The sequence below is a fragment of the Chionomys nivalis genome, chromosome 3, assembly GCF_950005125.1.
Source record: "Chionomys nivalis chromosome 3, mChiNiv1.1, whole genome shotgun sequence".
Lineage (NCBI taxonomy): Eukaryota > Metazoa > Chordata > Mammalia > Rodentia > Cricetidae > Chionomys > Chionomys nivalis.
This window is the reverse complement of record NC_080088.1, coordinates 109,749,649-109,774,662: the sequence shown is the minus strand read 5'-3', so window position 1 is coordinate 109,774,662 and position 25,014 is coordinate 109,749,649. Positions and strand designations below refer to the sequence as shown.

The following is a 25,014-nucleotide window of genomic DNA, read 5'->3' as shown; positions in this document are numbered from 1 at the left end:
CCTCGATTTCTCGCAGGCGTAGTTAATGAGAATGAGCCTCTGGCAGGCTAGGGAAGCCGCCGAAGGAGTAGGACGCATGCGCAGACCTGGGGGCTGTTGGGGTGGGGGGGAGAAGAACGCAGACTTCACCTTTGATTCCCCCGTGGTTTAGATTCTGGCTGAATGTTTCCGGCTGGAGGCCGGTGCAAAAACAGGTAAGCGTCTGCAAGGCCCGGCTCCGACGAGCCTGGTTACTACTGTCACAGGCTCTGGGGTGAGATCTTGAAGCTGGAACTCCTGACCTACTTCCGACTTGCGTCACTTACTTGGCCTGACTCCTGAGCTAAGTTGTCTGGACTCTTTACCCTAAGTTTAGGGAGACTGGCTGTGTGTCTCTCCAGACTCTTGGTGCGAGCTGCTCTGGAGAAGGTAGCTCTTCGGAGGCCCAAGCAGAAACGTGTCGATACTTAGGCAGTGGATCTTGTCTTGCAGCAAGTTCAGTACTAGGAGTAGCAGGTACTATTGCCTAGGCAATGCCTGGGCACTGTCTGCGAAGTCAGGATGCGGGGATGTATTTGCCCTTGAAATGGCAAACCTACAAAGAAACATCTCATCCTCTCCTCCTTAAAACCCCACCACTTGTTTTTATTAGTATTGTTTTAGACAGTTTCACTATATACCCTAGAACTCACTACGTAGATCAGGCTGGCCTTGGACTTACGGAAATGCGCACTCCTCTGTCCCTCAAGTGCTGGGATAAAAGGCCTATGCTTTCAAGCCTGGCCAGACACATATCAACAGTGAAATTCAGTAGCAACCCCAAACCTACAGGTGTATGTCAGATCTAAAGTGTATGTGGATTAAAATCTCCACTGATTCATCCACTCATCAGGATCATGACCACGCACCAAACCAAAATCAGATGTTTAAGTGCACAGATGTTTTCAGTGACTTCATATTTCAACGTGTTTCTCACTTATTTCAGTTGGTCCAGATTTAATCTATTAGACTAACAATTAGAGACACTAGAATCTTGCATTCAGATAAGTGAGAATTAGGAATTTCTCAAACACCTCATCAGAGAAAGCTGTGTTCCTCATACAGATGAATATTAACTCCAAAGGCAGCTACTACTAGCTGCTAACCACACAGGTCATGGCCACAGACCAGACCAGAAATGCTCTGTAAATTTGGGGGAGGTTTTTGTTGTTGGATTGTTTTGTCTTCACAGTATCATCTGAGTAGTAGTATTTTTCTTGAGTTCTGTTTTGCTGTTTAAGAGAGGGTCTCTCTTATAACCCCAGTTAACCTTCTGGTGTAACTACTCAGTATGCAACTAAGGCTAGCCTTGATAGCTTGATCTTCCTGCCTTTACCTCACAAATTCTGGGATGACCAATCAGCGTGTACCAACACAGCTTCAGTATATTCATTTTAGGTAATTTTTAGAGAATTTGTTTTTAATTTGTTGATGTGTTAAGTCAAATGTTCAGGAATTAGCATTGTGATTAAACTGGTTTTTTGGTTTTTTGGTTTTGTTTTGTTTCAAAACAGGGTTTCTCTGTGTAGCTCTGGCTGTCCTGGAACTCACTCTGTAGACCAGGCTAGCCTCAAACTCACAGATCCGCCTACCTCTGTCTCCCGAGTGCTGGGATTAAAGGCGTGCGCCACCACCACCCCAGCTGTTTTGTTCATTGGCACACATAAGGTTGTACATGCCATGTCTCTTACCTCGGGTAAAGCTTCTTGGTAAGGTCTCATTCATTGGTTAGTTCTTTTGCTGGCCTAGAACTCCTGCCACTCGCATGCTGGAATTGGCTCTCCCTCCTGTTTCCTGGTGTGACTTGAGGGTGTTACTTTGTGTTCCTGACGTTTTCTAGCACATCCTTCACAGCAAAAAATAAGCAATGAAACCAAATCTAGCTTACATAGTAAACATGGAAAATTATCAGGTTTATATTTGTGTTTTGATTCATTTTGTGGTGCTGAAAATCCATAGCTAAGCAGTTATTCTTCTAAGAGCCCACATTTCCAGCCCTATGTTTAAATTTTGGGTTTTTTCTACTATATTCCATACTTCCTGAGGTTATCTCGGCCAGGACTTGTTTCAATCAAGGCAGCTTGGTGTGTCAGTGTGAACCTGCGAAGAAGGCAGGCTGGAATTTTGGCATCATAATGATCTCCTTGGCACCTGATCTCATACACCAGAATTATGACCTGAGCAAACAGCAGCTCTTTGGTATTCTCATGGTTTCCAGATACTTTATTTTGTTTTGGTTTTCAAGACAGGGTTTCTCTGTGCAGTCCTGGCTGCCCTAGGACTTGCTCTGTAGACCAGGCTGGCCTCAAACTCAAAGCTATCCACCTGCCTCTGCCTCCCAAGTGCTGGATTGAAGGCGTACACTGCCATTGCCCAGCTCCAGGTACTTCTTAAACTGGACCAAATCAAACAAAATAACTTTCAGGTCACTCTTCTGGATGCCGTTTCACTTTGAGCTTTAAAATACCCATGAGACAGTTGTTTTTCATACTGGTATTATACTATCAGACCACAGCTTAAATGTCTGGGAGTCAAAAGCTCCCCAGTTGTGCAGTTTAAGGGTGCTGTGCTACCACCTAATATGCACTAGAAGTTTTATGTCTGTGGCAACATACATGGCTTTGTCCTCACCCTACATGGTAAGATCTTCCCTTACACATGACGAGACATGACCATGACTGTAGAGTAAGTAAGTCACAACTCTAGGCATGAGAACTACATAGTTCATACTTATTCTTCATAGTAACATAGCACAGGCCTATAATCCCAGAATTTGGGATGCTGGAGCAATAGGATATTAAGATTAAGGATAGCCTGGGCTACATAGGGAGACTGTCTCGAAATAAAGTGATGGGCTGGAGAGCTACTCCGCGGTCGAAGCACTTCCTGCTCACGTATTGGGACCAGGGTTTGGATACCCAGAACTCACATGAAATGCCCAGTGAGAGTGGTGACCAGCCTTGGAGGTCAGGTGGGGAATCCCCAGAGCAAGCTGACGAGGGAACTCTGGGTTCAGTTAAGATCCTGATTCAATGTGTAAGGTGAAAGAGCAATGGGGAGGAGTCCCAGCATCAACGTGGACCTCTGCAAGCACACGTTCACACACCCACACGTGGAAATGGAGAAGGAAATGAAAGAAAGCTTATTCTGTTCTGCGGTATAGTCTCTCTGTGATAAAATGAGAGACATACTCAAAGAGAAGGTTAAGGAAAGTGAGCAAACTTTTTTTTAGGGAATAGAAAGAAAGAGCACATTGGAGATGTTAAGAAACATGCTTGGAAAAAGATAAATTTAGTTTCACAAGTTGAAATCAAAGCACATACCTTTAATCCTAACACTTAGACAGAGGCATAGCTCTGTGAGTTTGAGATCAGTCTGAGTGAGTTCCAGGACAGCCAGGACTACACAGAGAAACCCTGTCTTGAAAAACAAACAGGCATAGTTGCACATGCCTTTAATCCCAGCTCTTAAGAGACAGAGGCAGGTGGATCTCTGCAAATTGGAGCCAACATGGTCTACATACCAAGTTCCAGGCCAGCCAGGACTTCATAATGAGACCCTGACTCAAAGTTGAAAACGGCTTGTCTGTACTCCAACTCTGTAGGAATATCAGAATTCAAGATCATCTTAGTCTCTGTAGTAAGCTTGAGGCCATCCTAAGCTATACGATCCCCTGGGTTTTTTTTGTTGTTTTTGTTGTTGTTTGTTTGTTCGTTTGTTTTTGTAAAACCTCAGGACCTTCCACAATGAGTCTACGCAGTGTCCCTTATTTATTTTCTTTATACTATCATTTTTGGTTTAGCTTTTTTTTTTGCTTTTTCAAGACAGGGTTTCTCTGTGGTTTTGGAGCCTGTCCTGGAACTAGCTCTTGTAGACCAGGCTGGTCTCGAACTCACAGAGATCCGCCTGCCTCTGCCTCCCAAGTGCTGGGGTTAAAGGCGTGCGCCACCACCGCCCGACTAGCTTTTTTTTTAAGGAGTTGGGTCTGTGTAGCCCAGGCTAGCCTCAAAGGTGCTGAAATTGCAGGTTTGCACGTCCATAGCCAGCTCACTACTGTACTGTGAAGGGTTGATGAAGACATTTGAGTACTAAACAAATACTGAACACATTAATTGTCTACATACCAGGCTTTAAGGAGTTTGAGATGGAAGGTTGTGTCGCTCGTTGTGCTGTCGTAGTGTCCTGGTGTGCTCACACTGTTGCTGATAGAAGATCCCTGTGAGACGCCACGAATAGAGGCGTAATTCTCGGTGCATTGAAAGTCTCTACTATAAAAAGAGGAACAGGATGTTGGTATTGTGAAAACGGGATACTGGTCCCTTTATATATTTCATTAGTTGTCTCTTGACCTAGGTAGCAACAAACCTGTTAAATTCAGACCAGACCCAGAGTGGTCTCCACTGCCACTGTTCTCCCAGATCAAAGCAGGGTCATGTATCCCAGGTTGACTTCAAGCTTGCTGTCAAACTGAGGATTGCCCTGAATTTATGATCCTCCTGCCTCCGCCTCTCTAGGGCAGGGATTATAAGCATGCACCACCAAGCCTGGTTTATGCTCTGCTGGGGATAGACCCAGAGTCTCATGACGTAGCCACAAAATGTTATGGTTGAGGGTCACCACAACCTGAGGAACTTTGTTAAGGGGTCGCAGCATCAGGAAGGTTGAGGACCACTGATCCATCACACTCCTGGATCCTTATCACTGCCATCATGATTCCAAGCCATCCTAAGTGTCAGGATGCAGACAATACTGCTCAGAGTCCTTCGGAATACCACTCAAAATGTGGTCCCTGAACACACTTTACCTGGGGGCTAGTTAGAAAAAAGTCTGCCAGGAATGGGGCATATATCTTTAAATCCCAGCACTCAGGAGGCAGAGGCAGATCTCAGAGTTCTTTGAATTCAAGGCCAGCCTGGACTACATAGTGAATCCCAGGCCAGTTGGGATTTACATAGAGAGGCCCTGACTCAAAACAATAATAACAAAAAGCAGAGATTCTGAAAAACGGAGTCTACTTTCCCTGCTTGCCCCAATGTTGCATGCTAAAAAATGGCCAAACCTCCTGAGAGCATCTCTTCTAAACTGCCCTATGGAGTTCTCTCTACAGGGGTTCTCTCTGCTTAGTATTGATGAAGCTTCTGCAAGGCTGACACACCATGGAAGCTGTGGCTCGGGAGACTTCTGAGCACCATACTTTTTTTTTTTTTTTTTTTTTTTTTTTGAGACAGGGTTTTGTTTCGCTGTAGTTTTAGAGCCTGCCCTGGAACTAGCTCTTATAGCTCTGTGGCCTCGAACTCACAGAGATTCCCCTGCTTCTGCCTCCCTAGTGCTGGGATTAAAGGTGTACACCACCCCGCCCAGCTGAGCACCTTACCTTTCTAAAGAAAACTAAGCGGTACATTTTTAAAAAAAACAGCAGTTCTAGATTGAAACCCATGGGCTTTCCTAAATTGAAACTAAAATCAAATTCCCTTGCCTGATCTGGGTATAATAATCCCAGCACCCAAGTCTAACAGAGGAGATGCAAAATTATGGACCACCAAATTTTGGGTTAAAGTCTCTCACTGTCCAAGTCCTAACTTGGTCAAGTGTAGAAAGAATGGTCTGCTGGAATTAACCATTAAACAAAGCAGTCAGACACAGAATACAGTCAAGAATAACCTTCTTGAACTCATACAAACATACTCTTCATGGGTTGTTTTAATTGCGTGTGTGTGCGTGAATGTGTGTGTGTGTGCGCGCGTGCGTGTGCGTGCAGGTGGAGGGAGAGACACGACTTGCAAGAATGGGCTCCAGGATTGAACACAGGTCTTCAGACTTGGTGACAAGCTCCTTTACGGTTTCCGTGCTAAGCCAGACCACTAGTCCTACTGGTTTTAAAAATCTGCAACTTGACTCAGTTATTGCAATGCTGGGAAATGAAACCCAGGGCCAGGCTAAGCAAGCAAAACTCTACCACTGAACTCCCAGCCCGAGTCTTCATGCTTCTCAAGAGATATAAAAAGGCTCCCCTGCTCCCATCCACAGCATTTGGGCTGTGGACACATCTCATTTGGCCCGGGATGGCTCTGTCGCAGACCATCCCTGCAGCTGTACCCTCCCAGATTTGGGGTGATTTGAAAATGTCTGTGATCCAGAAATGGTGATGAGCACTGTGGGGATCTGGGGCCTACTGCTGGCACAGCCTCGGCTGTACATCTGTTGTATTTATACATGCCTTCATGTCTCTGTGATGGGCAAACAGCTCATGCTCCTTGAGGCCCACGCTTGATGCTTAGCAAGCATTTAACCAGATTTTCCACCAGACAAATTCAGTTCCTTTTGGAAGGTCTGGCAGGTCTATTCTCTCTACACTTGACCGAGTCAGGACTCAGACAGTGGGAGGCTTTAACCCAAACTTCATTGGCTCATGAATAGCTGAAGCCATCATCAAAGAAAAAGGAGGGCCAGGGAAGTCAGGTACGGAGCCAGCCCCACATTAAAGCCCATATTCCCAGACAGGAATTAGGGCAGAGCTGCTGGCTGCCGGTCTCCCCTTACTAGCACTTCTTTTTGACATTTTCTCTTGTATTTTTCTAATGTCACAATGAGCTAGAATTTGAGCTGTTTCTATTGTCCCCGAAGACTTCAGGTTGCCCTGTGGGGACATAAAACCTGAAATCCAGTCTGGGCTTTGGGGAAGCAGAGCCATGGTGTGTTTGTCATTTTTAGCAGTCACTGGGGTGTCTAGCATTGTCTGATTGGCTGCTGGAGTTAGCCATTAAACAGAGCTCTCAGTCACTGAACACTGGGGGCCTCCTTGAACTCAGCTGGGTGGGAGATCTTCCAGGGTGCTCGTCAGCTCTGAACTAAGACAGAAGGGCAGCGATGGGGCCGGTAGCTGTGATGGCCGCTGATGAAAGAACCCTCCCTGCTGTCCTTTGTCTGGGAGTCTGGCCTGCCTTTGTCAGGGCGCTGTTATCACTGCTGTCCTGTCCGGTCTGCTCACTAACCGGCGGGCTCCCATTCCATGGTCAGCCCTCCCCAGGGACTTGAAGCCTTCTGCTACACAGCAGAATTTGTTCCGTACACTGAGAGCAGAAATAAGGCAAGGGCAATTCTGGACATGAACTTAGCCCTGTCCCTGATTATAGTGTCTGGGTTTGTCAAATTTTCTTGTTTATTTGGGGATGTTTTGTTTTGAATTACATTTTCTTTTGTCAGGGAAGAGGTGCATGCCACAGCACATATCTGGAGGTCAGAGGACAAGTTTTGGGAGCTAGTTCTCTCATCTTATGAGTTCCTTGGAGAGAACACAGGCCATCAGGTTTGGTGGCAAGCATCTTTACCCACTGCACCTGCCCTTGGCTATTCTTTTGAGACAGAGTCTTATGACTCCTGGCCTGGCCTCCCAAGTTCTGGGATTTCAGGTGGGGACCACCACATCCTGATCACTTATCATTTCCTTTTTTTTTTTTTTGAACCGGTTTCTCTGTGTAGACCATAACTCACAGAGGCCTGCCTGCCTCTGCCTCCCAAGCGCTGGGATTAAAGACATGCGTCACCACCCTGACTCACTCATGTTTTCTTAAGGATAATTCTAAAATACTTCAGACTCATTGAACAAAACCAATATTTTTATTCGTGCTTTAAAAAAGTTTTGTTTTTTTTTTTTGTTTTTTTTTTTTTTTGGTTTTTCGAGACAGGGTTTCTCTGTGGCTTTGAAGCCTGTCCTGGAACTAGCTCTTGTAGATCAGGCTGGTCTCGAACTCACAGAGATCCGCCTGCCTCTGCCTTAAAAAAGTATATTTTAACATGTATTTGTGTGTTGAACGGTGCTCATGTGAAGGTCAGAGGGTAACTTTCAGGAGTCAGTTCCTACCAAGAGTCCCAGGACCAAACTCAGATTATTGCATTTGGATTTAATTATTGTGTGTTTGCTTGTGTGTGTGCAGTGCTTCAGAGGCCAGAAGAGCACATTGGATCCCCTGGAACTGGAGTTAGAAGAAGCGACCCATGTGGGTGCTGGGAACTGAACTCATGTCCTCAGTAACAGCAATAAGCACTCTCTTTTTGTTGTTGTTATTGTTTCTCTGTGGTTTTGGAGCCTGTCCTGGAACTAGCTCTTGTAGACCAGGCTGGCCTCGAACTCACAGAGATCCACCTGCCTCTGCCTGAGTGCTGAGATTAAAGGCCTGCGCCACCACCGCCCGGCACAATAAGCACTCTTAACACTGAGCCATTTCTCCAGACTCCTCCCCTACAAAATAGTTCTTAAAGCACCATTTTCATTGCTCTGGATTTTGATTTATGCCTCTCCACAGAAGCCCCGTCCACTGTTGTCTTAAATATCAACCATGACTATGGCAGGACACATTGAATGTCACAAAAAGAACCATATCATAGACTTGAAAGCAAGCAGTAGCAAGGCTTGAGAAGACCGTGTGTTATAGTTCATCATGTTTGTTTCCCACAGAAAAAGAGGTTCAGAGACACCCAGCATCCGTGCAGTTATCAACTCTTCTGGCTGCTCAGAAGCTTGCATTTACACCAAAAGGAAAGTGGGACATGGTGACTCATGTTTAGTCTTAGGTCTATAGAGTGCCAGGTCAGCCAGGGCTGCATATGAAAATCTGCCTCAAAATACAGAGAGACGGAAGGAAGGAAGGAGGGAGGGAGGGGGGGAGGGAGGGAGGAAGGGAGGGAGGGAGGGAGGGAGGGAGGGAGGGAGGGAGGGAGGGAGGAAGGAAGGAAGGAAGGAAGGAAGGAAGGAAGGAAGGAAGGAAGGAAGGAAGGAAGGAAGGAAGGAAGGGGAGAGAAGAAAGAAGCAGGAGCTGTGCATAATGCAGGAGAGTGCAGCCTCAGGTCCTACCTCAAAACAAACAAAAAAATTAAGTAGGGGCTGGAGAGATGGCTCAGCTATTAAGAGCTGGGGTCAGATCCCAGCATACACACACACACACACACACACACACACGGTGCCTCACAACTGTCTGCCACTCCAGTAGCAGAGGATCTAACACCCTCTTTTGGCCTCGGTGGCACCAGGCATGAACATGATACACATACATACATGAAGGCAAAACACCAAACACAGAAAATTTTAAAAGGGCATGGTGGCGCACGCCTTTAATCCGAACACTCAGGAGGCAGAGACAGGCAGATCTCTGGGAGTTTGAGTCCAGTGTGGTCTATACAGCAAGTTCCAGGACAGCCAGAGCTACATAACAGAGATCCTGTCTCAATAATGATGATGATGATGATGATTAAATAAGTTTTAAAAACCTATATAAGGGCTGGAGAGATGGCTCATTGCCTGCTCTTCCAAAGGTCCTGAGTTCAATTCCCAACAACCACATGGTGGCTCACAACTATCTGTAATGAGGTCTGGTGCCCTCTTCTGGCCTGCAGACATACAGGCAGAATATTGTATACATAATAAATAAATATTTTTTTAAAAAAAACCGCCGGGGGGCTGGAGAGATGGCTCAGAGGTTAAGAGCACAGGCTGCTCTTCCAGAGGTCCTGAGTTCAATTCCCAGCAACCACATGGTGGCTCACAACCATCTGTAATGAGATCTGGCGCCCTCTTCTGGCGTGCGGGCATACATCGAGGCAGAATGTTGTATACATAATAAATAAATAAATCTTTAAAAAAAAAAAAAAAAAACCGCCGGGCGGTGGTGGCGCACGCCTTTAATCCCAGCACTTGGGAGGCAGAGGCAGGCGGATCTCTGTGAGTTCGAGCCCAGCCTGGTCTACAGAGCTAGTTCCAGGACAGGCTCCAAAACCACAGAGAAACCCTGTCTCGAAAAACCAAAAAATAAATAAATAAATAAATAAATAAATAAATAAATAAATAAATAAAATAAACCTACATAAATAAAGTTAAAAAAACCACACCTGTAATCCAGCACTGGGGCAGGCACTCTCGAGTTCGGGCCATCCTTGTCTACACGGCAAGTTCCAGGACAGCCAGGGCTACAGAGAAACCCTGTCTCAAAAAAATAAAATAAACCAAGTGAAAAGTAAAGCACCAAGTACAGTGTGCCTTCATCAGGAGCCCTCCCCAGTGCTGCCCTCCCCAGTGCTCACCTGGGGAGACACAGCAGGAGTCAGCAGTCACACCTGGGCACTTCTGTCCCGGAGGTCCGGTCATCTTAGAAGCTAGCTCCTCCATGTGTCACAGACCAGCTGCCAGGACTGTCACCAGGTTTCGGCTGCTATTGAGAGCCTCAGGGAGAGCCGTGTGAACGTAGCATCCCTATGCTTGGCGCCTGCACACCCTCAGCAGCCGCACAGCCCTCAAATACGCTGTGGTTCTGAGATTAGCTGACTGCCGAGCCCCGGAACCGTTAGGAGAGCCGTCCCCAGAATGCTTTCTCCTTTGCTCTTTTCTACCAAACGTGAGGTGTGTGGAGAAAAGCAAATGTTGACCCCTTGAAAACCTCAAAAGCCTGTGGGTTGACCATGTCCTTGTGGCTACAATTCCCTGCCCAGTTCATTTGTCAGCTAAGTGATCTCAATGTTGTGCTGTATTTTGAGTCATTAGTTAAATCTTCTTAGATTTTTAGACCGGGTCTTACAACCTGGGTTGGTCTCAAATTCCTGGCAGTCCTGCTTCAGCCTCCTGAGTGCTAGGATTAGCTTTATTTAACTCTTTCATTGTTTAAAAGCAAAGACTTTTCTGACCCTGGGGGTGTAACTTGTTAAGAATGGGTTGAATGTGCATGGGTGCTCACTCCCCACGTAGTCTTGAGTGTCTTCTCTGGCTGGCTCATGGGTCCCTCATCCTTGGTGGTGTTTAGGCCTAACAGGTGCCTTAGTAGAAACTGATTTGGTAAAAAGACCAGTTGGATCACATTATTGGCAGTGCATCCCAGGGCAGATGTTCCCATTCAAATCCGTGAAACTGCCAGCATTACAAGCCAACAGTCAGGGCACTGACTGACAGTGAAGTTTTGTTGTGGGTTTACTATGTCAGACTTTAAGCTCAGCTATAAAATAGACTGATACTGTCATCTTTGCACAAATATAGATTTCACATTTAAACACTGTCCTTGACTCAGGTCCTAATTCTTCCTCAATGTGCACTTTAGTGTCTTTAGTAAACCACAGCCCTGCTCCTTTAAATGTCACACTCAGTACCTCTTGCCTAAGGAGATGGCACCTCCGGGTGCTCAGAAGATATTTTTGGTGTGTTTTAAGAAAATGTGTAGTCTGTGGCCATACCTTCCCCCCCCCCCCGAAAGCACTGATCTTTGAAGCTAAGCAGGGTCAGGCCTGGTTAGTCCTTGGATGGGAATACCCCATGCTATAGGCTTAGAAAGGAAGTAATACATGTGTTAGCCGACAGGCATGAACAGTTAGAACTCGGGGCAACTCCCGCCCTGAGAGGCATGCCTTGCTGAGTAGCCTGCCTTTGCTTGTTCCCTACATGCCCTGGGCATGAAGGGCTGTCACTGAGGCTGTATAAAAAGCTGTTTGAAGCCTGGCTGTCCTCTGGAGAGCAAAGTGAAAACATGGCCTCATTCTTTCTCCATCGCAGGTCCTGCCGCACCGCCTCGTGTCCGCGATGAGCACCTGGGCTTTGCTCCGTTTCCCTGCACCGCTGATCAGGATGTGCTTGGGGAACTGGGGACTCGGGCTTCAGGAGAAGCCAGCACTGCTCTTCCCAGGAATGGCTGCTGCTGTGGTGCAGGTGGCAGGCAGGAAGGACTATCCTGCTCTGCTTCCCCTGAATGAGAGTGAGCTTGAAGAACAGTTTGTGAAAGGCCATGGTCCAGGGGGCCAGGCTACCAACAAAACCAGCAACTGTGTAGTGCTCAAACATGTGCCCTCCGGCATTGTGGTCAAGGTAGAGAGTGGAGGGGGTGGGTAGATGAGAGGAGTCCAGGTCTGCAGCCACAGCAGGTTTCAGTAAGGGGCATGCCCATTCGAGCACTGGCATGCTCTGCCAACCCAGTATAATCAGGGCACTGCAGATGTACCCAAACCCTGAGCTGTCTGTCCCTCTGGAAATGAACCTCCTGCCCAGTCTCAGGAGCCAGAGCTCTGCCGCTGTCCTTGAGTTCAGCTGTGTGTCACCAGCAAGGGATGCTGTGGTTAAGCCTGCTGCTCCCAAAGCCACCCCTGGTCGGCGCATGGAACTGATGGACTATGCTTCTGGCTAGCTATCTCACTCCTCAGTTTGTAGGGTAGCTCTCCATGTCCCTCTGCCCTGCTTTGCAAACATCTCCAACGCTTGCCCTTCCTAGGAAAAGATGAGGTAGAGGGGAAGCGAGGCAAAGTGCTCTTCACAGCTGCCAGCGTAAACCTTCCTTAAGGCGGTCTCTGGTCAAGGGCAGCGCAGCCCCTAACAAACCACAGGTGTAGCAAGTAGCCGAGTGCCTTTTAGCCCAGAGTGCAGCAGACGCACTGCCTCTGAAATAGGAGTGAGGCCAGCAGAGCCACCAGCCAGCCACGGCCACTGCTGTGTGTGTGTCCGTCACTAGAGGGCCCCAGAGCCGCACACAGCCCTGAAGGAGCATGCAGGCAGCGCAGATTTTCCCAGGCACAGCCAGTCTACCAGCAGGTGTTTCACCACTAGGGGCAGGCACTGTGTTAGCTCTGAGGCCTGAAAACAGTGCTTACTGCCTGACCAGACAAGGAACTTGCTCACCCACAGTCCTTCAAGGGGAGTCCAGATTCACAGTAGCTGCTTCATGGCCGGTTTCTGGGGCCAAGAAGACAGAAGTTAAAACCCTCATTCATAACAAAACTCCAAAAGCATTTTCGTTGCACTTGCCACTAGCTTCGTTTTCCTTTTGGAAATCTCCCCCTCGTGCCACAGCACTTCCTTTGCCCCTCAACTCTGCTAGGCCCTGGCTGCCATCACTTTCACATAAACTGAATGTTGTGGCAAGCTGTTATCCAGACGGATACACGGTTGTGAATGGCATGCGAATTTTCCACAGGGGTCGCTCCCTGACACAAGCTAGAGATTCCAGTCAGTGCTTCCATTATTACTTGGAAACTGCTTAAATTAATTAAAAGCTATTGTTGGGGGTGAAAAGATGACTCAGTGGTTAAGAGCACTGGCCTGCTCTTCCAGAAGACCCAGGTTTGATTCCCTGTACCCACATGGCTGACTCAAGACGCTCGTGCCTTTGCCCTCCTGGCCTTCCCCTCTGTGAAGAATGGGTGGATTGAGGGACCGGGGCTTCTGAGGTCCTGCCCGTCTCCCCACACCCATGGTTTTCACATTCCTGCCGTGATCTCTTGCAGTGCCACCAAACACGGTCAGTGGAGCAAAACAGAAAGATAGCTCGGAAAATCCTCCAGGAGAAAGTGGATATCCTCTACAATGGCGAAAACAGCCGTGTCCACAAAGAAAAGCTGGAGGCTGAGAGGAAAAAGCAAGCGAGGAAGAAAAGAGCAAAGGAGACTTTAGAAAAAAAGAAGTTGTTGAAAGAACTATGGGAAGCAAGTCAACACGTCCCTGAGGAGAGAACTGGTGCTGACGGTGTACCAGGGGGCTTTCGGGAATAGGGGTGGTAATGCCTGGCACCAGTATTGGAGCATCTAAAGAAAGCGTCCTGGAGGCAGGAGTGGTGGTACACACTGCTGTCTCGGCACTCGGGAGGGCTAGGGCTTGGGCAGAAGCACTTGTCCCGCAAGTGAGTTTGATCCTCAAAATCCACATAAGGGTGGAGGGTCAAAACTGACTCCAGAGTCCTCTGACTTCCTGATGTACGTTATTCCCTGTGTGCCCACACTTGTCACACACAAAAATGAACAAGCAATACAAGGTTGAGATGAAAACAGTTTGAAGCCGGGCGGTGGTGGCGCACGCCTTTAATCCCAGCACTCGGGAGGCAGAGGCAGGCGGATCTCTGTGAGTTCGAGACCAGCCTGGTCTACAAGAGCTAGTTCCAGGACAGGCTCCAAAACTACAGAGAAACCCTGTCTCGAAAAACCAAAAAAAATAAATAAATAAATAAAAAATAAACTGTCAGTGAAGTGGCCCTAAGTTACCTGCTGTGCTTGCTGGTTTTAACAATTCACACAAGCTAGCATCACCAGGGAAGTTTTAGTGAGAAATTATAAGGATGTCTGTGGGAATTATCTGTATTGTTAACTAAGTCAGAAAACTCAGCTCATTGTGGGCAGCATCATTCCCTAAGCAGGAACCCAGAATACAAGAAAGCTAGCTAAGAAAAGCAAGCAGCGATGCTTTTTACTCTCTTGACTGGATATGGTGTGATACTATTGGAGCTCCTACCTCGACTTCCCCTAAGATGACTTACTGTAACTTGAAATAGCAAGCTAAATAAATTCTTCTTTCATAAGTTGCTTTCTGCCAGGGTATTTTATCACAGCAACAGAAATGGATGTGGATTTATCTGTGGAGTCATCAAAGAAAAAGAAATGGATGTGGAACTTGCCGATTGGACCTTACAGTCATTTTGGTTTTGGAGTTAAGGTCTCATGTAGCCCAGGCTGGCCTTGAACTCCTGGTCTTCATGTCTCTGCCTCCCCAAGGATTACTGACGTGCACCACTACACAAAGCTACAGGTGGTTTTCCATTTGTTTGGTTTGCTTTCCCTGTAAGAATTTCAAAGGTGGCCGGGCGGTGGTGGCGCACGCCTTTAATCCCAGCACTTGGGAGGCAGAGGCAGGCGGATCTCTGTGAGTTCGAGACCAGCCTGGTCTACAAGAGCTAGTTCCAGGACAGGCTCCAAAACCACAGAGAAACCCTGTCTCGAAAAACCAAAAAAAAAAAAAAAGAATTTCAAAGGTGGTCCACATCTTTAATCCCAGCCTGGCCTACATAGTAAGTTCCAGGACATAGTGAGACCCTGTCTCAAGCAGGGGAAATGCTGAGACAGGTGTGCTGATGTCACTTTAGAGGGACAGGTGTACCGGCAGAGGAGGAAGCAAGGAGAAAGAGGAGGAAGGGTAAGAAGGAGGGCGATGCCAAATCAGACTTCCGAGTAAGACAATCAAGCCGGGAGCAGAAGACTTGGTGAACTTCCAGCCAGACAGGCAGGAGCCTGCATGCCAGGTGACAGTCTCATGTCTTCTAGAAGGGGTGTGTGCGTGACCTCTGGTCAACATCAGTTACTGTATGAAGGTTTCATATATGGAGGCAGGCTTTGTGATTGGTAGTAGACAATGGCAAGTCAGGCTAACTGGAATCACCTGACGTGGAAACTTGATGTTCTATATCTTATATCTGGTGAGTCCTTGACGCTTCCAAAGTACCACTCCCTCCTCTTTAATGCACCCTATGTGTCTGTGCATTAGGAGCTGTTTGGCCATTAAGCCTCTAAGAAGGGACTCTGGGATGGGGCAGGACAGAGAAACCTCCACTTACATGTGGCTATAGATCTACAGATAGGGAGAAACAGTGATGCTTGCTGTTACCCGCCTCACCTAGGGGTGGGGGAGCACTGTTCTTTAAGCTGTTCTAGGCTGGACACTGCATTACATACATGCGGAAGCTGCTCCAAACAGGGATCCCTTTGTTGTAACAGTAGATCCTCTAATCAGGCTCCCTTGAACAGGGAGTTATGGAAAGAGGCAGAAGAAACTCACAGGAAGGCAAATTTAGAACTGTAGCTAGGAAGGGCAGCTTCTGTTTCCTTTTGCACACTGGTGTTCTGCCTTGGAGATGCTGCAAAGCCCATGGTCCCCTCTGCTGGCCTTTGAACACTTTGTGAATGGGCTCTTGGCTTCTCACCCACAATACTGTACATCTGATACTTGTCTTCAACTAGCTCAGAGCCAAGTCTTGTACAGGGTCAGTTTTCACACGGCAGAAACTCCTGCGTCCCGGGAAATACTGTGGAGACCACAGAGACTCGATGTATCCAACCACGACTCGCTTTTCTCAGCACGGGAGCATAAAACTATTAATTTTTTTTAAAGCAATGTTTCACTATGAAGCTCTGGCTGACACAAGTATGTGATCCTCCTGCCTGTCTCCCAGGTTCTGGGACTGCAGGAGTGAGCACGCTGCCCAGGAGATCCCTGAAGCACCCACCTGCTGGACGGTGGAGCAGTGCCCATGGCTCATAGCTGACACCTGCCTCCCACAGGGCCACCTGTGAGCCTGATATCCCTGAGACTCAGGCACACAGTTCACAGCCTGCTGTGCTAGTGGGATGTCTGAGTCAGATAGGAAATGCCTTAGCAGGTATCTCCAAGCCCTCCGTCAGGAGCATCAATAGTGACCCCAACCCTGGGGAAACCAAGGCAAGGATTCTGAGCTCAAGGCCAGTGTCACTATAATTAGCAAGACTGTCCTCCCCCAAAGAAAAACAAGCACTAGCCGGGTGGTGGTGGCGCATGCCTTTAATCCCAGCACTCAGGAGGCAGAGGCAGGCGGATCTCTGTGAGTTCGAGACCAGCCTGGTCTACAAGAGCTAGTTCCAGGACAGGCTTCAAAACCACAGAGAAACCCTGTCTCGAAAACAAAAACAAAAAAAAGAAAAACAAGCACTGAAGAACCAAGGATCCCACATCTTAATACAAACTGTTAATGAAAATAAGCTTTATTACATCAAGTAATAAATACAAAGATGCAACAGTTGCAGTCGTTCTCTTCCAGATGTTGTGACCGTCTCACAGTAAACATGGAACTGAGATCCACAGTCTCAGGATGGACATTTGCAGGGCGCGTGGCAGGTTGGGTAGATTGCTCTTTCTTCTGTATTTATAACTTGTGCATGTTTAAGATTGACTTCAAAGCACTCGGTCATGCAAAGGCTTAAACAGAGCAGCTCTGTGAAGCAGGGTCTACACTGTCCACAGGCAGGCCAGCTACTAAGCAGATGTGCTGTGGTCTGCACCCAAGTCCTCAAAGGCAGGTGAGCTCATGGAAAGGAAGTCAGCTGGGGTGAGGCAAATGGCAAGTGTATCCAAAGGGAGATTTTAAAGGGGCACTGGTATTTGGGGGCAAACAATAGGTTGCTGTGAAGTGGCTTCACAAACATCTTTCAAATCAATGCATGGGAAGAAAAAAAGAGCTGGATCGTTTCTAACTACTTAGAATGCACACCGTCAGGAACTGCGAAATGTCTTCCCAATCTTCTGAATGTGGGTTCAGAGCTTAATGACCATGGCAGGAAAACTGCTGCCATTTTGAACAAAGCCTCTCATCTCCACGGGGTAGCGAGATGGGCCTTCAGACTGGCCAGGGGCTAGGACCTGGCATTACGTTCCGTTTCGGCCAAGCACTCCCGAACCAGGCTTCGGGCATGAATAATGCCTGCAAGAAAAGCAGAGACGGGCATCAGCCCATTCACAGAGCAGGAAGAAAACCTGTTGGTTAAACCCCAGTCCTGAAGCCCTCATTCTTGAGGGGAATAGAGGGTCTCTATCCAAATACCTGCAAAGGCCAGGCTGCTAAGGAGGCTGTGATGAGAGAAGGTCATTTGAACCCAGGAGTTCAAGGCCAGTAACATCCAGTTTTCTCCTTTTTAAAAAACTCACAATGCTATGCCCAGGTGGTGGCTCACACTGCAACCCTAGTACTCTCAAGGCAGAATCAAGATAACCTCAAATCTCTTCACACTGGTGTGACGTGCTTGTATGGGTTCAGCAGCTGGCTAGGGTGACATGAAGTCTTCCTCATTCTTGTAGGGCCAGCAGCTCCCTCAGGATGTGTCCTGCAATAGCCACTTGGTACATCCATATTTAATCCACTGGCTTTAGGGGTGGATGCAAATTTGCTTAAGACATCACAGGTTAGCATCTTCCCAGGAATCTCTATCTGGAACCAGCTCTCCAGTTCTCAGAATTCTCTCACGTCCTCTTGTTGTGTAAGCAGCAGTATCGATTCACGGGGGATCAGTATCGATCCACGGGGGATCCCATCTCTCACTGCCGGTTGCCACTCATCTCCACTCCTGTCCCCATTCGCACTCAAGTCTAGTCACCTTCTCAGAGATTCCACGGATTCAGCCAAGCCTGGCTTTCAGCTACAGCCTAGCTATGATTGGCAAGTCCAACTTCAGTACAGCCTTTTGGCACAGACCGGGGACCTCCAGGTCCAGGCCATCTCCATTCTCTCCCAGGTTCATTCTGTAATGTTTTCATCAACCAAGTACCTCCTGGTCGTGAATGAACCTACAGCCCTGGTCCTCTGATAACTTCTAAATAGAGCGCCTGTCCCCTCAGCAGCTCTGTCATGAGATAGCACGCTGCTCAGCATCCTTCACACCTCACACCTGATTCCCTTGCTTTCTGTGACATCACTCTCCCTTTTCAGTCACTAAAGAATCTCAAGGGCAGTGGGGACCGTTTGAATTAATGAGCACAGTTTCAAATTTGTAAGATAAAAGGTTCTGGATACACACAGTGTGATGGCTATACAATAATATGAAAGAACTTCAGTTGTTAAGATGTTAAATTATATGTTACATATATTTTGCCACAATTAAAAAAGAAAAAAAAAAATGGGGCCAGGTAGTGGTGGCGCACGCCTTTAATCCCAGCACTTGGGAGGCAGAGCCAGGCAGAGCTCTGTGAGTTCGAAGCCAGCCTGGTCTACAAAGTGAGCTCCAGGACAGCCAGAGCTGTTACTCAAAGAAACCCTGTCTCCAAAAACAAAAACAAAACAAAACAACAAGAAAAAAAATCAGATGGGCAATGGTGGTTTATGCCTTTAATCCCAGCACTCAGGAGGCAGATATAGGTGGATCTCTGTGAGTTCAAGGCCAGCCTGGTCTACAAAGCAAGTTCCAATACAGACAGAACTACACAGAGAAACCCTATCGTGAAAAAAAAAAAAAATCAAAAACAAACACAAAAGGAACTCTCAAGCTGCTCCCTATCCTGATCAGAGGAGAGCCTCTGTAGTCACAGCTGCCCGCCCCCCAGCACAGATGGAGAGGTCATAGAGCCTCTCTGACAAGGTACAGGAGTGAGGGGTGACCCCTTCTCAGAAACCACGAGCTCCTCAGACCCAACTGCCACACCTGCAACAGCACACGTGTGTATCACTAACCCACAGGTCAAGGGACTTTCCCTGACCACCTCCAGTACATCCTCTAGGAAACCTCTCTACCTCCTGGGCTCAAACCATCCTCCTGCCTCAGCCTCCCAAGGAGCTGGGACTACAGGTACCCACCAGCATGCTCGACTTCAGAAGTCTTCAACAGTGACAGGCAGCCTTGAGACCCTTAACCACGCCCCTGGCTCACCTCGTTTTAGTCTCTCCATGGCGCTCTTGCTCCCTGCATACGTGGGTCTGATCTCTTTCCCCAACTCTTCAATGATGGCCAGCAGCTCTGCGTATTTACTCTGAGGCACCTGGCTATTTCCAGTTCCCTAGGACCAGAAAACAAGGGTTTGGATGGACGGATCCACCCCAGTGGGCACACGTGGGTGGAGAGAAAGAGAGCTAGCCTTGGGATCTCAGGACTGCCCAGCCAGAGCATGTCACATGGTACAACTCTAACATAGGGCGCGAGGCCTTCACCTGTTGTCCCCATCCACACAGGAAGAAAGATCTGGCGTCAAAGTGACAAGTAACAGGGGACACCCGACTCCATGAGGAGAGGGGCGTCTCCTAGGAGTCAGGCATCCACAATGAGTGGAAGACAGAGGTCACCACTGGAGGACCTCGACCATCGCTAAGGACCCAGGATGGGGCTAAAACTTATCAGACACACCACATCCTCCCCACAGACAGTCTCTAACTCCAGGCTACGGCTTAAGCAAGCACCCAGATCAGCGAGGGCCTTGGCTCATTCCTTTCCTCCTGTTGCGGCTGGACCATGGCAGCCAGGTCTCTGTCCGGGGCCGTGGCCTGTTCCTCTCGCCTCCACTCCCAAGCCTCACCACCCGGCCTGCAGGCCAGGAGCTCAGCCTCCTGGCACATCCGCCTCCTGGCCTCCCGCTTCTCCCAACGTCGGCGCCGCATGGCCAGGGCATTGCGCTGCCGCTCCAAGCTGCGCCTCAGCCCATCCTCCCGCCGCCTCCGCTTCTTCAGCCTGTCCCGCTCCCGGGCCCTAGCCTCCTTCTCCTCCTGGGATAGGATAGGCTGTCGGGGCATGGCTAGAGGTTGTGCCAAGGAGAGACCTCCATGGCAACCCCAGAACACTGGTTGGGACTTAGCCCACAGAAAGAATTTTCCTGTTGGCAACCAGGGTTGTAAAAAACTTCTATGCAGAGCAGCCAGTTGCCCCCTGATCATGACCCTGAGGTCACCGCAATGAACTGATAAGAGATCTGGGTCTTCAAGAGGGTCATGGTCTAGGAAATGACTTGGGACCATACTCATCTCCAGCTCCCAATATGCTGTCCCAGTCTCCTCTGTCACAGCATAGAGGTCCAACACCAGCTGAGCCTTACCTGCCCAGGAAACGAGCACCTGGTGGCTGGAGCAGCGCCGTGATCCCTGGCTAAGTATCCCCGCATCCCTCAGGTCCCTGGACAGTCCCAGTTGCCCTGCATTCTAATCCATCAAATGAAGAATGGGAGCCAAGTCCCAGCAATGGCTAAGGACACGCAGGAGAACATGGGGACTGCTTTGATCCACTTCTGTCCCCTCAATGCCTCCTACCAGCAGGGGAGTGTCCCGGCTGCCCCCAGAGCCCTCCCATCACCCACACTGCCATACCTGGGTGTAGCCTAGTGATGGTGGCCCATAGTCACTCAGCAGCTGGCGATACTGAGAGGATGTCGCCATACTAGTAGAAGGCGAGTGGACACTTCCTGCAGTAAAGAGGAGGGAGAAGTCAGCTATAGCAAAGGGCACTGGGTACTACAACAGTCCCCCCCATCTAGGTCCCTACTTGTGAACTTTTGATTTACAGGACAGAGACCTCAGTTCAACCTCTAATGGTCAGAACCCAGACACCAGTCTAGATGCACGGAAGGAAGTATATAAGGGCAGCCACTCCCTGCATACCTCGTACCTCAAAAGACAGCCCTCCCCTGTCCATGCACATGACCCCAGAGACTACTACCAAGACCCCAGCCCAGTCCCCACTCAGAACCAGAGCTACAGTCCATGACTGGCAACTAGCAAGGTTGGCCTAACCTGGGATAGAATTTCTTAGACGCAGCCACCTCTGTGTTCCTAAGCACCACCTGTGCTGGACAAACACAGCAAGGAAGACCCGCAAAGGCCTCAAGGCACTCCCCAGAGGGAGACAGGTGCCCTGCATGAACACAAAGCAGGGTCTGGAGAGCAGCCTTTGTGCATCAGAAAAGCCCCTCAACCCCTCTGGGCTTCTCATTCCCTCTCCAAAGAAAGAAAAGAACTCCCGACTGTCTATGCAAAACGCACACACATCATGCACTCTGCACTCCAAAAAGAGGGGCCTAAGACCCCATGTCTGGAATCCAGCCCTTGAGAACACTATCCAGGTGCAGCAGCTAGAACAAAGCAGGGCCCGGAGCCCAGTGCAGACTGTCATCCCCTGGATGTGGAATGAAGAGGCCCCTGGCTGGAGCATGCACACCCATAATGGCAACCAAGTGGCCATTAGGCGGGTAAAGGATGTCCTTCGAATTACAAACAGCAGTAACCATGGAGAATTTACCTAGTCCTGCTCGGCAGCTGCCCGACCACCGCCCCCAGAGCCAAATTGTCTCTCACACACACAGCAGGCTCTGCAGACTTGGCCCCAGGGATGGACAGCTGGTGCCAGGCTGGCCAAGTCACCAGCTGCTCACTTGGTGTGGGCGAGGGGAGGGACAGGAGGAAGGAAGTTCAGGAGCTGGGTTTGCTGGGCAGGCGCTGGGAGGAGCAGTGAATCCCAGGGCCTGGCTTCAGGGTGAGCCACACTGCATGGGAAGTGGCTGCGCAGCAAGCTGGCAATCCCAGCACCTGCCTCAAAGCAGGCAACAGCACAGGAAGCTTTTCCTAGGCACAGAGTGTACACCCAGGTTTAGGCACCACGTATGGATGTGGTTCCTGAGCAAAGCATACTAGGGGCGACCCTAGCTTCCTCACCACCATGGCCAATTCCATTTCCCCAGCCTTTAGAGATGGCTCCTTTCCAGGAGGTGAGTTCCAATCCTGCCCACTACATGTCGTCAAGCCCTTTCTGGGCTCAGACAGGCTAGAGGGGTCAATGCTGAAGGGTGGTGTGGGAGAGGAGTCGAGGCCTTTGGAGGACCCTGGCACCACAGTCGGCCCGGGCACCTCTTCTGCTTCCCCGTGCTTTCCACCGCTGTCACCTCCCTGTCCCACCGTCTCTCCTGGACAGAGTTGGGGTCTGTCCCGCAGTGCCACTCCTGGCTGTGGGACCTCCGTCAAGGCCCTTGCGGGCCTCAGTTTCTTATCTGTTTGAAGCCATACTCCAACAGCAGATTTATCTATCCTACAATCTGATGACGTGGGGTGTGATTAGCGGCTGAGGGGCAGGCAGAGGAGGTCTAAGAAACACCCTACGTGTGGAGGGCCTCAAGCAATACCTCAGAGCTTGGTTTTCCATCCCCCTCCCCAGGAGCGGAGATGAGCCTGACTGAGTCAAACCTGCCTCACATCCAATCAGCCCCCACCCCCGGAGTCGTAGCAGAAGGGTCCTCCACGCCACTCAAGCCCTCTCCTTCCCGAAGACAGGCACCTGGGCTGAGGGAGGCCAGGGAGGCGGCTCCACGTCAGCACAGCCGTGTGGAGCATCTCAGACAATGAGCGCAGTGTGCAGAGAGCCGGGAGGGCTTGGCAGAGGCCAGGAAGCTCCTGGGGCCAGGCGCAGCTCCCCGCCCCCACGCCAGACAAAGAGCGGCCTGGGCCTGGGGAGCTGGCGGCCTTCCCGCCACTTGGGGCGCCGGGGGTGGGGGGGACGCTCTCGGGCGGGGGAGGCGGGGGCTTTGTCTAACTCCGCCACTGCCACCGCCGGCCAGGCCGCAGCTTGGCAACTCAGTGAGCAGGAGGCAGGGCTGGAGGGCGTGAGGGATGATGACAGGGAAGGCGGAGGAGCCACTGTGAGAGTCCATCTTGGATGCAGATGGCAGGAGAGAGCAGGGCTTTCTGCGAAGTAATACCGGCAGGCGGGCGGGCCCCCACCAAAATGCCGGCCACCTGGAGACCCCGGTACGCCTCCTGCCATGCCCCATTAGAAGAAGAACTTGAGCTGACTACAGGTGCCAGCAAGCCCAGAACAGGGCTTCAAAGTCCCGGTGGGTGCCTGCCGCTGTGACCCACAACCCCAAAAGGTCCCAGCTGAAGACCCCGGGGCAGCTATCCCAGATCAGGCTGTCTCTGGCTTCCCACAGCCTGGCAATGCAACCCACTGCCCTTCCATCCTAGACACTGGCCAAAGAGACTGCAGACAAAAATCCTACCTGCCAACAAAGCCTGTCACTCGGGGTGGGGGGGTGCGGGGGGAATGAAACCATTTGAGGTGAAACAGAGGCTGCGTGCTTTGGGGGGTTCTGCACCCACGTGGGAGCGTTTCAACTCTCCCAAGCTGGCACCCTAAATCTCAACCTTTTCCAAACCCCAAAGAGCGGTGTCCAAGAAGTTTAAACCACATGGCCAGGGCTTTTCGGGGTCCCTTGGGGGATTTTTGGAATTCTGGCTCAACATTTCAACACAAGACCCCCCAGGTTGGAAGTGCCAACATGGGTGGTACGTTTGGTACACAGCGACCATAACCAACTCAGACCCCAACTGTCCCAAGGGGCCTTAGCTCTCCTGACCCCCACCCCCCGACCTCGCGTCTGTTTTGGGGAGTGGTCTGCTCACAGCCAAATGTCTAGGGGGTACTGAGAGGACACAAAGCTAGGCGTCTACGAATGTCCCCGGGGCCGGAGCTAGCCCCTGGGTACTAGGAAAAGCTGCCTAGGAACTTCGCACAGGAGTTTCCCGGCGGCGCCCAGCCCCGGTGGGGAAGGGACACCGGGTCCCCCGGGCTTCTACTGCGCGGTCCTCCGGGATCCACGTGGGGACTCCGGGATGGAGACCCGCGGGACCCAGCACGCCGCACGCAGGGCCCACGAGGCCCCGGCACTTCAACTTCTTCCCAAGGACTCCCGAGGGCCTGGGGAGAGGGGAGCGGGAGCCGCTCCCGCCCCCGGGCCACTCGCCGCCCACGACCCCGGCCAGGCTCCCTCCCGGCCCGCGGCCGTCCGGCCTTCTCCCGCCGCCCCGCACGCGGCCCGGCCCTGGCCTGTCCCGCTCCACCGACCCTCGGCGCCCCGCGCCTCGCTCCCCGCGCAGCCCGGCCGCTCCCGCCTCCCGCCGGCAGGGGCCCTCGCCGAGCCGCCCAAAAATCCTCAGGAAAGGGGGGGGGGAAGGAGCTGAGGAAAAAGCTTTCTTCGCCCGGCCACCCGCGCCCTCGCTTCCCCGCCATCCCCGGCCGCTCCGCCACTCGCACCCGGGCCCGGGCCGCAGCCCCGCCGAGCGCCCGGCGCACCGCGAACTTTGGCGGCGCGGGCGGCGGAATCATGGCGGCGGGGCGGCTGAGACGGCGGCGTCCGAGCCGCACCGGCCCGGGACATCACCCCCCCTCCACACACACACACACCCTCGGCGAGCTCGCCGCCTCGGGCACCGCGCGAGTCGGGGAGCCCCGGGCCGCGGTGGGCAGCGCGAGCCCCCAACTTGGCGGCACTTAGGGCGCGCGCGGCCCGCGCTCACTCACCGGCGTTGAGGGCGGCGGCGGGCATGTGCGCGGTCAAGTTCGGCTTGTACGACATCCCCGCGGGCGGCGGGCGCGCCGGGCAGAGCCGGGCCAGGCCGCGAGCGCGGCGGCGAGGCCGAGGCCGAGGCCCGGGCCGGGCGGCCCCGCGTCCCCGCGCCCGTCCGAGCGCCCAGCAGGCGCCCGCGCACTTTTTGTTGTCGCCGGCTCGGGCCGCGCCGGCAAATATGGCCGTCCCTCACCCTGCCGCCGCCGCAGTAGATCACCCATCCACCGGGCGCGCGGCGCAGGGGCGGCCGCAAACTTTGAGCCCAGCCGGAGCTGGGCCCGGCCCGGACCGGGAGGGGGCGGCGGGCGTCGAGGGGCGGCTCCTCCCGCGGCCGCGCCCCGCGCTGCGCCGCCGCCCGCAACTTGCCAAAGTTTGGGGGG

The 25,014-nt window shown here is 51.1% G+C and overlaps 2 protein-coding genes across 2 annotated transcripts; one reads left to right on the top strand and one right to left on the bottom strand.

The window, feature by feature from the left end:
- The first annotated feature begins 94 nt into the window (after window positions 1-94).
- On the top strand, window positions 95-14,299 carry Mtrfr (mitochondrial translation release factor in rescue). Its single transcript, XM_057764898.1, has 3 exons — window positions 95-194; window positions 11,546-11,854; window positions 13,264-14,299. Exons 2-3 carry the CDS (start codon window positions 11,573-11,575, stop codon window positions 13,525-13,527), a joined length of 546 nt encoding a protein of 181 aa, XP_057620881.1. The 5' UTR covers window positions 95-194; window positions 11,546-11,572; the 3' UTR covers window positions 13,528-14,299.
- A 2,219-nt stretch (window positions 14,300-16,518) lies between these two features.
- Cdk2ap1 (cyclin dependent kinase 2 associated protein 1) lies at window positions 16,519-24,720 on the bottom strand. The gene is made up of 4 exons (XM_057766179.1): window positions 24,589-24,720; window positions 20,610-20,704; window positions 19,189-19,315; window positions 16,519-17,252 (listed from the first exon to the last, which is right to left on the bottom strand). The coding sequence occupies exons 1-4, from the start codon at window positions 24,641-24,643 to the stop codon at window positions 17,185-17,187; spliced, it is 345 nt and encodes a 114-aa protein (XP_057622162.1). The 5' UTR covers window positions 24,644-24,720; the 3' UTR covers window positions 16,519-17,184.
- Between the last annotated feature and the right edge of the window lie 294 nt (window positions 24,721-25,014).